Genomic DNA, 13737 nt, shown 5'->3' on the forward strand with positions numbered 1-13737 from the left:
GCTACTCAGGTGCCTTTGATTTTGTTTTGTTTTTTTTTTTTAAGATTTTATTTATTTATTCATGAGAGACAGAGAGAGAGAGGCAGAGACACAGGCAGAGGGAGAAGCAGGCTCCATGCAGTCAGCCGGATGTGGGACTCGATCCTGGGTCCCCAGGATCATGCCCTGGGCGGAAGGCAGGCACCAAACCGCGGAGCCATCCAGGGATCCCCTGGTTTTGTTTTTAATAAACATTAAATATCATTACCTTCATCTGTGAATGTGCTAATCCCATGAGGGTTAAATGATGACTCATCGAATTTACTTCCAATGATCTTCAGTTCTAACACTGTTTGATCTTCTTCATTCAGGTCCACTAGAAGAATTTTGCCAGGTTTATCAGGTTCAAAGCTCTTTATTCCAGGATATCTTAATCCCTTATAAAACATGAAGGGGAAAAACAGGCATATTACACATACTTCAAAAGCTGATTAAGGGGGCAGCTCCAGAGGCGCAGTGGTTTAGCGCCGCCTGCAGCCCGGGGTGTGATCCTGGAGACCCAGGATCAAGTCCCACGTCGGGTTGCCTGCATGGAGCCTGCTTCTCCCTCTGCCTGTGTCTCTGCCTCTCTCTCTTTCTATGTCTCTCATGAATAAATAGAATCTTTAAAAAAAAAAAAAAAGCTGATTAAGGTGGTAGATGGCACATGGGTTCATACTGTCTGCTTCAGGTCATAGGGCCACATGGGAAGCCTCTTGGTTGGCTGGTGCAATAGGCCCATGGGGGTTCCAGAAGCCACATACTCCACCAGGCCACCTACAAAACACACAGGCATGGACCATTCTATCACCAGCAGCAGAGCCATATGTGCCCCATACCACAGTTTCTAAGTCATGAGAAAGATAAAAAATGGAAAAGTAGACCAAATGGGTGATTGCTAATGGGCTTCAATCATATAAGCAGGAAATATGGAGAGAACATTGGTTATGCTTTTTATGAGATTGACACACTGTCTACTGGGCTAACGAGGCACCTTGGTTACAGTTTTTATTTCTTTTTTTTTTTTTTTAAGATTTTGTTTATTTATTCATGAGAGACACAGAGAGAGAGAGAGAGAAGGCAGAGACACAGGCAGAGGGAGAAGCAGGCTCCATGCAGGGAGCCTGATGCGGGACTTGATCCCAGGACTCCAGGATCACGCCCTGAGCTGGAAGGCAGGTGCTTAACTGCTGAGCCACCCAGGCGTCCCATGGTTATGGTTTTTATTATGTCTCCCGGCAAGTTCCTTGCAACCATCTTAATGACAGAATTTTAGGGGAAGTCTAGTGAACCCAGCAACAACTTCTTTCTTAGCCTTCAATTAGAACAATACAGCTGTTTTTTGTTTTAGATGTTGGGGTCCCTTATAAGATTTTGCTTGGAATATGTTATTCTGTTGCTTAAAAAGGTGGGGGGGGTTACAAGTCACTGCTATAGAAGATGATTAGTCCTCCATCTTCATAAGAGAAAACTGACTAAATAAATAACAGGCAGCAGAGGGTGTTGACTTCTTTTGTTTTGCTCTATGTCACTACCACAGTGATTTGCCTGCAGAAGTTCAACAAACACGGTGGCTTCACTCTTCAAAGTGTGGAAATTGTGAAATGGTATAACAACAATTTTATATGAAAGAGCTTATTTTGAAAAGTGTGAAAAAAAAGTCTGAAAAAAATGTAAAATCTAAATGACATGTGAGGGGATATATATATATAAACATAAGCCCAGTTTAGTAAATATTTGACTATACCACCTAAGTGCTTCAAGGGATAGACCATTGATGGAAAGCCATTCTTGAACTCATTGGACTCACAAATTGCTACAATGGAAGATAAAGTAGTATTAGAGTTCAGTGTACACACAGGAATACAAATATGCATAGAAGGCATACGACCATAATTTTAACACTGGTGTAAATGCATGTATTGTTTGTTTGTTGAACCATACAACTGCCTGTTTTATTTGAAGGTGGGCATTGGTAAACAGCAGGCTTAAACAAAAGACTTAAGCTGCTGGTTCCAGAAAATGGTGTAGAGTACCATAAAAAAAAGGAAACAACTTACAGAGCTAATGAAAGCTAGTCCATTAGGAAGTATCTCCAAGTCTTCAGAGCCAGTTTCTGCCAGGAAAGAGAATAGTCAGTACAGATTGTTGTAGGTGATTGCAGGGTACTAGTGATCCTTTATCACCCTTCCTCTTATTTGATAGATTCAGAATAATTAACTCTTTCATTTACTTATTCAAGTTGACTGATAGGATTATATAAAAATCAGAAGACATTGACATAATTAAGTGTAATTAACATTTACACTTAATATATATTTTTTTAAATTAATGGACTAGAACTTTTTCCAGAGAGTCTGGAATCTCTTAAAGTTCAGAAATTCACAAAATTTCTAAAAGTATGATAATTTGAAAATAGCTTGCTGTTTTGCTAACAACAATGTAAACTACCAATATATGTTAATATTTAATTCCAAACCCAATAAATTCTTTGAGAACCATATTGGAAATATAAGCAGATTCCAAATGCTTCCGTTAAAGTGGAGACACATTTCATATGCAAAATATGGATCTACTATTAATTATAAACATCAGTAAAATATCACCAAGTTAATTATATCTTAAGTCCATGTAAATTTTAAAAGTCTCCATCAACCTAGAGACAAATGAGGTTTTTGACTGGTACTCTCAGTGGAGTTGTTTGTTTTTCAAATATCCAGTGATATCTAATATCAATAACATATTTATTTTCTAAAGTAAGATTGCACTGTGAGGTATCTGGCCAACCTTATTGTTGCTGACTGAATAAGTCACGTGGTCTAGCCTTTCCAACCTTAGTCAACCGCAATAAGTAATTCTAAACAAAGCAAAACAAAACATAACGAAAGCATGGATCTCAAACAAGTTGTCCTCAAATAACAAAAGTGGTTGGCTGAAACCAGATGGGGACTTGAGTCCTGTGACACTCCCTGTTGGTTGCTTACCAGCTGCTATTCCCTTAGCCTTTTATCTTTGCTGACAGGGCCTGCCTTCCACAATGGAAGCCCGATAATTACTTTCCCAGCTTCCTTTGCAGCTAGGGCACCAGCCTGTTGTCTATCTCTGACTAATGAGATCTGAAGGGAAATCTGCTGAGAACTTCTGGGAAAAATATTCCTCTCCGACATTAAAAGAGAGATGTGTGAGGGTAAACCTTGTGGTAACTGCTAAGGTTGTGAGGGCTTTTTAAATTTTTTCCCTTTACTCACTGCTTTTTCTCCTTCCTCTGCCTCTCCCCTGGAATCTCCTCAGGTCGTATTACCATAAAATTAAACATTGTTTCCACTATTGTTCTTGCTAACGTGACCAAACAAAAACAAACTATGAAAACTTAATACTTTGGCCATATGTTGGTGAAGTCAAAAGTCAAGTATGTTGGTATTTATAATTAACTACTGACTTAATCATTCTCTCCCGGTTCTGTTTTTGAACAAAATTAAGCAGGTTATTAACCAAATAAATAGCAAGATAATACAGCAAGTTTCAATGACCACAATTTTAACACCAGTGGAAATGCATATATTTTTTGTTGGTTGAGCCATATAACTGTCTACTTTATTCGAAGGTGGGCATTCAAATAATGCCCTTACTTCGTCCTGTCACATACTTACCTATTCCTTTAACTAAATTACAGTTAGGAAGTTCTACTGGGGTTACTTCTCGGAAAGCATTGAGTCGTGTTCTGGGGAAGAAAAAAAGGAATAGAACTATTCAGATATTTATAATTAAGTTGCAAAAGAAGCTGCCAATAAAGTTCTCCTCGACTGGCCTTTGCCTGGATTTCAACCCCAGGGTTAGTGGTCCCTAAAGTGTGAGCAATTCTACGGGACAAGGCCAGAGCAAGAACCATGGTGCCCCTGGGTACATTCAGGGTTTATTAGCAGAGGTGGATGGATCCACAAAGGAAATACATAGTGTCCTCTCCAGAGCTCTGTGCACTTTGGCAGGAGGAATAGGAACTATTTCATCAGCTGTGTAAGGAGTCCTATGTGGAAATTTGGGTTAAATAGCAACATGGTTCCAATTTACTCCATTGATGTGTTCTGGCTGCTGACAGATGGGCCTCCTACCCATCTGCCCACTCTGGCTCCAAAGCCTGGACTGGGCATCTGCTTTGGGTTATGTCACCGGAAAACCACAGGTGTGCTTAAAGGATTTATAACTTCAGAAAATCACACCCAAGGCCAGCATATAAAGACATTTCACACACACACACACACACACACACACACACACACTGAGTGCATAAACATGGCAGGGAACATTTGAGGGAAGGACAGAGGGAAAAGGACAGATGGAAGAAGGAGCAGAGCAAAACTATTGCTGAGGCATTTAAAAGAACTAGCCCGGGGATGCCTGGGTGGCTCAGTGGTTGAGCGCCTGCCTTTGGCCCAGGGTGTGATCCTGGAGTCCCGGGATCGAGTCCCACATCGGGTTTCCTGCACATGGAGCCTGCTTCTCTCTCTGCCTATGTCTCTGCCTCTCTCTCTCTATGTCTCTCATGAATAAATAAATAAAATCTTTAAAAAAAAATTAAAAGAACTAGCCCACAATGTCAGCAAGGACAAAAGATGTGAACGATCACATATTTTTTTAGAACTAATTATATAATATGGTCTTAGTGAGTAGCAACAACTATCTAAGAATGCTCAGAAATATTATTTGGTTAAAAATAAGCTGAGAAATTATTCACTTGCCTTACTGATAATTTAGTCTCACAGAGGAAGAGGATGAGCCAGGGGGCACTCTGGATAAAATTCTTAAGATAGTAGAAAATAATAGGAATTTGGGGTGCTTCATCTTTCATCCTTTCATTCAGAAAAAAATGTAAAATGTTCCTACCACCATGGCACTGGCCATCAATCTCACGGTTAGGATCTGATCTACCAGGTGGGGGTGGGGTCTAGCAATCAGCTTTGTTAAAGCACCACAGTTTGTCCTGAAGCATAACCAGAGTAGAGAACCACCAGCTGGGTGCTAGAGCTCCAAAGGTAAATGAGTAGATGGGGAAGTCCTGGCCTGTAAGTAGGGGGTGGTTCCCTGAATGATGAACCTGAATTTACAAATCCAACTGCAAGGGAAAGTTGGGATTTGCCCCCTATGACCTGAGAAACTACGGAGTATTTAATTTATTTATTTTATTTTTTTATTTGTAAAGATTTTATTTATTTATATATGACAAACACCAAGAGAGAGGCAGAGACATAGAGGGAGAATCAGGGTCCCTGTAGGGAGTCCGATGCAGGACTCAATCCCAGGACCCTGTGAACACATCCTGAGCCGAAGGCCAGACGTTCAACTTCTGAGCCACCCAGGCGCTCCACTATGGGGTATTTTAAAAAATGGGAAAGTTCACAATAAAGAAATAAAGGGAAAGTGATGATGCATTTGGAAAGCATTTTGCATGAAACACACACACACACACACACACACGCATACCCCTAAAACAGGTTCACAAAAGAATACCCGAATGCATGTAATACATTTTTAGCTTTTCTATTCAATTCTATTTCATTCATTTTAAAATGCTGGCCATAGTCTACTAAAATTGATTTGTGAATCACCATTCTGAAAAATATTAGTCTAGAGAAATCTCAGTGAATATCTGTAAAGTGCCCCAGGGGATTCTAAGGACCAGCACAAACGATGGGAAAGGTACAGGTCCTATACAAAACAATTTAAAAAGTGACACAGAAGAGATTCAAAGATGTGAAATCACTGAGTGGGCCAAGACTTGTTGTTGTTGTTGTTGTTTTGCTTTAAACTTTTTTATTTTTTTCTATAGGATATAAAAACGACACCCAGAGTAGATAACATAGTGTAATGAATTTACTGTTCCCATCACCTTCTTCAACATTTATCAATACATCATCAGTCCTGTTTCATCTCTACTCTGACCACTCTCTACTTCTTTCAGATTATTTTGAAGCATATTTCATTTTTTTTGTTTTAAACTTTTTTGAGTGGGCCAAGACTTGTGAAAAATACCAAGGACAGCCAAATTAGCTTTTCTCAGAGTCAAAACCACACAGGAAGAACAGGTGCACTGCCTGGCTCACAAGGCCCATCAAACCTGATGGGATCATAGAAGGCAGAGAAAAAGCACAACAGATCAGCTCAACAGATCAGCTCCTATCCTACTGCAGGCTTCTCTCACATGGAAGACAATCTCTAACCAGGAAAGAATAGAATAATCACAGCTGCCTGGAGCCCAGGGTAGCTAAGGAGGCATGAAGTCAGCACTCAGTTGCTTGGAGTTCATGTTTGTGTCCAAAAAACACTCATATCTCAACAGAATAATCATTGCTACTATAATTGAGGTTCTGTATATACCCTCATTTAATCTTCAAACACCTCCCTGGGGTATTACTTTCCCTACTTTCCGGATGACGAAGATTAAGTGGCTTTCCAAATCCACGAGGTTATGAAGTGGCTGACTTGGGACTGGAACTCATTAAGAATGCAAAGCTCACACTCAGTCCTCTGCTCAGAATGTACAGGTAACACTGCTTGAAACTGGAGGAATCACCAGAAGACAATTCTGTGTTATGATAACCTAGTTCATATTTTTCTATCTTAATCTCCATGACCAGGAAATATCTGATCAAGGGCTTGTTAGGTCCAAATGTCCCAGGTCTAAGGGATGTAACAGTCAATGTGTGAGATGTGTCCCTGATTCATAAGGCCTCTGAGGTCTGGCCAGGAATCACACAATCCCTACTGTGAATTATCCTTCGCAAATATGTGCTTGCCTCTTAGAAAAGAAAGTAAGGATCTTTAGTTTATGCATTAGGAAATCCACTCTGGAACTTTCCTTGGGGCCATATGCAGCCTCATCAGTCTACTTTCTGCCACTATATACACTCCTCATTCAACCAATATTCCCTATTGGGATCTACTGTGTGCCAAGCCCTATGCTAAGGGCTCTAATACATACTGCCCCAATTAATCTCCTTGTCACTTTTGAGGCAACGATTAATATTTTGGCTGATTGGTAGGTAAGAAAACTGAGACATGGAGAAGTTATGTTGTTTGCTTGTTGTTGATTCTTTAAAAGGATAGAGTTGGGATCTGAAATGAGGTGTCATCGTACAGGGCCCTTTTCTCTATATTATTGTCACACTTCTTTGCATTTGTTCACACTTCTCCTTCCACCTAGAAGGTCCATAGCTCCTCACCCCGGGGGGAAGACTCCTCCTCATGCCTTTCTGTAGCTCCTCCTGGACTTCTGTGATAGGATTAACAACTCCTTTAGCCTCATTAGCCTCCACATATATACGTCTAGCAAGTCTCTTACCTATTGTTTTGCAGTTATCAGTTTTTGGTCTTGTTGCTCATAGTAAACTCTGGGATCTGTGAGCGAATACTGCATCCTATTTACCCCTGTGACCCAGCAAGAACCCAGTGGTGGCAGAGACAAGGTACTCTGCAGATATCTGCTGAGTTGTTTTGTGGAAATACTAGGCTGGTGCACCAGATGGAAAAAGTGGTATCAGTTGCATCAATAGAAAAGGCTGGAGAGTTATTTATACAACCTTAGCCTAGGGTCACATGAGGTATTATCCTAATATATATTCAAATATCACTCATTAGGTGGATCATTCATAGGTGGATTTTTGCAATAGCATATGGCAAAAATAAAAGCTAACATATGTAACTTTCATGTGCCAGATTTCGTATTTATCCTACCGTGATATGTATTATCATTCCATAAGTTTTGGGTGGAGAGATAGGGTCAGCATGGTAAAGTGACTTGGAAGTTGCAGAAATGGCATCCAGGCCAGGTCTGCTGGAATCCACCAATGCCCTCTTCCCACTGTGGTGTGGAGTGTGGAGTGGGTGTGGGGTGCTGAAATCTCCTTCTACTGAAAGGAAACAGTGTCTCCCACATTATAAGCAGCAATTTAGAAATGGGGAAGTTGCCACACAGATGCCACATTCCACACCCCCAGGGCGCTGTTTCTATCAATTAGTCCAAGGCATGCCTTGGATTTGCGCGTGCACAGCCTACAAGGTCACAACAGAGGACTACAAAGATGGGCAGGGGAGACTACTGATCCAGAGGAGCTCTCTCAGCTCCTTCCTCTGTGCTGTTATCACCTCGAAAGCATCAGTTACCCCCCTCGAGACATCATTTGAATCCTTTCACAAGTTCCCTCTAGGAACACTCTTACACTGTTGGTGGGAATGTGAACTGGTGCAGCCACTCTGGAAAACTGTGTGGAGGTTCCTCAAAGAGTTAAAAATAGACCTGCCCTACGACCCAGCAATTGCACTGCTGGGGATTTACCCCAAAGATTCAGATGCAATGAAACGCCGGGACACCTGCATCCCGATGTTTCTAACAGCCATGTCCACAATAGCCAAACTGTGGAAGGAGCCTCGGTGTCCATCGAAAGATGAATGGATAAAGAAGATATGGTTTATGTATACAATGGAATATTCCTCAGCCATTAGAAACGACAAACACCCACCATTTGCTTCAACGTGGATGGAACTGGAGGGTATTATGCTGAGTGAAGTAAGTCAATCGGAGAAGGACAAACAGTGTATGTTCTCATTCATTTGGGGAATATGAATAATAGTGAAAGGGAATATAAGGGAAGGGAGAAGAAATGTGTGGGAAATATCAGAAAGGGACACAGAACATAAAGACTCCTAACTCTGGGAAATGAACTAGAGGTGGTGGAAGGGGAGAAGGGCGGGGGGTGAATGGGTGACGGGCACTGAGGGGGCACTTGACGGGATGAGCACTGGGTGTTATTCTGTATGTTGGTAAATTGAACACCAATAAAAATTAATTTATTAAAAAAAAGAAATAAAATACAAAAAAACAAAAAAAAACAAAAAAAACAAGTTCCCTCTAACCCAGACCTGTACAATCTCAAGTGAACCTGCCCTCCTCCTGTATACCTGATCTCTGAAGCAAAAAGGGTGTTTCCACTGTGGGGCTTTGGCTTGCTCCCCTTGGGAGCCTCAGGACTACTCTCTTCCCTTGTCTTCCTGGGGCAGATTCATGATCTTCTCTGGGACTTGAGGGCCTTACCTCTAAATGGTAACAAAAGTAATTTACTGCTTCTCCAGATCTCTTGATCTAGTTTTAACAGGATTTGAATGTCCTTTAAAGAACTACCTATAAATCCCTTGGGGAATTCCTTAAATAGTGCTGATTTGGATTCAATAGAGTGGGATGAGGCCTGAGATTGTGCAACTAGAGTGAGCTCCCAACTGATGTTCATGCATCTGGTCCACAGCCCCTTTGAAGACTGAGGCTTTAGGGCCTTTCAAACAGTGGATGCAATTTCCCTTCCTTCTCAAGTCTGGGCTGCTCTCATCCTCCATTACCACCCTCCTCTTGGTGCTGCATTGCTCCTATTCCCCAGGTTCTTCTAGATTCCCTTTCCCTTCTAAAATCAAAGGTTCATCTCACTCCCACTTCCGTCTTCCCTTCTCAGTTGTCTGATTACAGGTAGATGGGTTTTTTTTTCTTTCATTTTTAAGTGGGATTTTTAAAATTTAAATTTTACCTTGTTAACCTACAGTGCAATATTGGTTTCTGAAGTAGAATTCAATGATAAATCACTTACATACAATACCCAGTGCTCATCACAACAGGCGGCCTCCTTAATACCCATCACCCATCTAGCCCATCCCCCACCACCTCCCTCCATCAACTCTCAGTTTGTTCTCTATCCTTGACAGTCTTTTTTAGTTTATTACCCTCTCTCCTTTCCCCTGCCCTTCCTATATGTTCATCTGTTCTCTTCAATTCCATATATGAGTGAAATCATATGGTATTTGTCTTTCTCTGACTTACTTCACTTAGCATAATACACTTTAGCTCCACTCACATTGTAGCAAATGACAAAAGTTCATTCTGTTTGATGCCTGAGTAATATTCCACTGTATGTATATGCCACATCTTCTTTACCCATTCGTCTGTTGATGAGCCCTCTCCATTGTTTTGGCTACTGAATACACTGCTATAGGCATTGGGGTGTATGTACTCCTTCAAATCTGAATTTTTGCATCCTTTGGGTAAATATGTAGTAGTGCAATTGCTGGGTCATAAGATAGCTCTTTTTTAACTTTTTAAGGAATCTCCATATTTTTTTCTAGAGTGGCTGCACCAGTTTGCATTACTAATTGTCTAACAGGGTTCCATTTTCTCTGCTTCCTCACTAACATCTATTAGTTTCCTGTGTTTTAATCTTAGCCATACAGGTAGAAGTTTAAGGACTAAGGTCCCCTCCCCATTCACTGGACCCAGATGCTGAAAATAAAGCAGTAAGTTCTGAATTCCAAACCAGACTCCAGGTCTTCCCACTGAGGCGGCCCCACAGCAAAGCATCTCCTGCAGACATGCTATCCACATCAGGAAACCACAGGCAAGGCCAACAAAGGGACTTGCAGAGACTGATGTTATGTTGGGCTATTATCATATCAAACTTTGGTCCTTTCAGAAAAATCAGAATCAAGTTAGAGGCCCAGAAACAAGGCCCAGGTCCCCTTGCTACCTAAGGATAGGTCCCAACATTTTGAGGTTGAACTTTGTCTTGGTGCAAGTCAATGCTATTGAATAGTCCTTTTCAAACCATATCCCAGAGAGTTTTACAGGATGTTTATGTTTATAAATGGTACCAAAAGGGAATGAGGTGTGGGCTGATAAGTCTGTGAAATGATGACTTAAAGCAAAATTTGTTTTGTTTTGTTTTGTAGCTGAAGGAATTTTCAAAGCTTTTCAATATGCCTGAGTGCACTGCCAGTCTGCACGAAAAGGCTATAATAGACATTTCCCAAATTTATGTGTCCAAGGAATGTGGGGTTTTTTTGTGGAGCAAATCTTGTGGCTCATGCTAAGGAACACAGTTGGGGAAATATTAAAGTTGAATCATATAAGCTAAGACTACATGTTGAGAGAGAAACTTTTCAGGGTTGGGATAGTAAAGCTATGCTTTTACACAAAAACATATACACCATGCCTACAGTCTCCATTCTCAGCATAAATTAAGAAAGGTAAACCAGAGAGACAAACCCTCACTCCTTCCTGACAGATCTGTAATCCTTTGGAAAACATTTTGGTGTGGGGCCATGGGAAAAGTGGGGGGAGAACAAACCCAGGTATAGATGAAGAATTGAAACGATATAGCCTAGAAGGAGTGTTAGATCTTTATATCTCATTTATTTTCATCCCAGGATAATACCGTGACTCACATATATGCGGGGGGGGGGGGAATACATATTTAAATAAATATAATAAAATAAAAACAAAAATATATATGTATATATAGGGATTCTCCTTTAGCATCTGATAGTACTATGTTTAATGAAAATCGACAAGCCATAATTTTTACATGATTTGAACCTCAAATCACTACCTGTTACTTTTCTCTAACAGTTCATGATTACAAAAATAATCAATAATTAGAAGAAAAAACCCAATAGTTTGCAAAAAGTGATTCTGAAAGAAAGCTTAGGGTCATCTAAGATTTTTAAAAGTCTAAACTGTTCAATTTGATTTTTAGTAATGTTTTACTTTTAAGTAAATAACTAGATATTGACTAAACCGTAGGACTGAAGATGGTCTTTAGACTTTGAACCCCTGTAAAGTTACCATGAAACTACTGAAATGTTCTGAAAAACTAACCATCCCCTCCCACCCTGTTTACAGTACCTACGGTTTATAAGTGCTTTAAGGAAAGCAGAACACTAACATTTATTGAATAGTTACTATATCCCAGGCAGGGTGTTAGCAGCTTCCTATATGAGTGTGTCTTATTGGTTCAGGCTTATTGAAGCAGGGAATGTTAGAGATATAAAATGATTTGCCCAAGATCCCATAATGGAAGGGACAGAGCAAGAACCCCTGGCATCAAATACCTGTGCCAGGGTTCTTTCCTACCCGCCACCTTCTACCCCCACTCCCTCGCCCAATTGGAGTGGGTAAGGGGTCAGAGCAGGCCCCTGCAGGGTGTGTTTACTCCCACCTGCTCTGCTCCACAGGCGTTTTATGTCTCCGTGTAGCCTCAAATTGAGAATCTCCAAGCTGGGAAAGATTTATGCCATGACTAGGCAGCTCCTTCCCTAACTAACACAATAATCAGAGGGAGATCCCAGGTCCGGTGATCTATTTAGAGGTGAAAATGAGAAGTGAATCTCACAGACATATGGATCTTCATGAAAAATCAATTTGTGTATGCCAACCACTTGGCCATCACACCAGTGATGACTGTCTCCTTACTTCGTGTCTCCCGCCGTGAACAAGGACATGTTTTCAACCTGTGGGGTGTGCATCTAAAACTTACCTGGGACTTTTGGTTAAAAAGACTACACCCCACTTCCAGGGGGCCTTCCTGTGGTTGGCGGGGTGGGAAGGACCCGGGCTGCAGCCCTCACCACAACCCAACTTACAGATAAGAAGCCCGGTGATCTCTGAAGAGCGCTAGTCCCAGCCCCAAGAGGGTGAGCACCATCAGCTTTGCCATGGCTCGGACAGGAACACAGGCCTGGGCCGGGCTGAGACGCAGACTGTTGGAAACTGAGCTGTGGCAGCCTGACCCCAGTTAGGGCCGCCCGGATTGCCCTCCCCGCCCCTCCCCTCCCTCTCCGCAGCACCAGGGCACTGGCTTGAGATCAGCAGCAGAGGCCGGGAGCTGTGTGCTGCCCAGAGGCTTTAAAGAGAAGAGAGGAACAGTTGCCTAGACTGGGCAAGAGGGAAGAGCATGCTGGTTGGTGGAAATGGAGAGCTGTGGGAAAAGAGAGCCAGGCTTTGATGAGCACTTGCTTTGTGGCCACAAGGTCCTAATCCCTGCGGGTCAGAGGAGTTCATGTAATGTAATCTCCGTGACTCAGCGAATAAAGGCACAGAGGAAGAAAGGACTGTGATTAGAACCCCCAAGGTCTCACTTTCTTCTCCCCAGGCTACTGCTATCAAACATCTGGATTTCAAGCATCTCAATCTCTGAGCTACACTCCTGACATTACAGCTCAGTAAATACATCACTGCGATGTTCATTCAATACAGGCCCTCATGCACAGTTATTGAGTACCTGCTATGTGCTAGAAATCCATCAGATGTAACACTACTGCCTATATAGTGCTGTAGGTGATGCATGGAACCATTATGGATGTACGCATATTCTATAGAAAAGAAAAAGTGGGAATGAAAGATAAGGAAAACTGAGGTGTCATCTACAGGATGGAGATCAGGAAACCTCAGTTACAGGGACATCTAAGCAAGGCCAGAAGGGAGGTGCCTTTGCACCCAATGTCTCCTTTCTCTTCTGTTACCATGAAAGAACTATTTCCTGCTTTACTAAATGCCAGCCATTGCCTTTCTTTCTTTCCTTCTCAAGGATGTTGGTCCCACGTGCACCTTTTCTCTCCTGCAACATCCATCTATTCCTCTTTTCTGGAATAATGCTATCAGATACCAATGTGCTCTAGTGTCACAGTTTTCTGGGGTAAATGCTCTTTGACCCCACATTCTAATTCTTCTCTCTTTCTCTGTTCCTCTCTCTCTCCAGTTTTTTTTTTAAAGCTCTGAAAGATTTGCCACCAGTTGCTGCTTCCATTTTATCACCTCTTGTAACAGAGTAATGATGGCCACAAAATCTTTGATACTTCTCCTATCGAGAAGTGGGTACAGGATCTCTCCCCTCAAGTGGGTGCTGACTCTGT

General features: G+C 41.7%; 1 protein-coding gene across 1 annotated transcript in view; it reads right to left on the bottom strand.

Annotated features, from left to right (window-relative positions):
- PON1 (paraoxonase 1) overlaps nt 1–12634 on the bottom strand; it is a 35696-nt gene extending 23062 nt beyond the window's left edge. The window contains exons 1-4 of the mRNA XM_055307622.1: nt 12469–12634; nt 3669–3739; nt 2079–2134; nt 248–416 (exon numbers count right to left, since the gene is read on the bottom strand). Of these exons, the coding sequence (XP_055163597.1) occupies nt 248–416; nt 2079–2134; nt 3669–3739; nt 12469–12542 (370 nt within the window). The 5' untranslated portion in view covers nt 12543–12634. The remainder of the gene's footprint in view (nt 1–247; nt 417–2078; nt 2135–3668; nt 3740–12468) is intronic.
- Nucleotides 12635–13737: the final 1103 nt, after the last annotated feature.

This window comes from Nyctereutes procyonoides, unplaced genomic scaffold (assembly GCF_905146905.1).
Source record: "Nyctereutes procyonoides isolate TBG_1078 unplaced genomic scaffold, NYPRO_anot_genome, whole genome shotgun sequence".
NCBI lineage: Eukaryota > Metazoa > Chordata > Mammalia > Carnivora > Canidae > Nyctereutes > Nyctereutes procyonoides.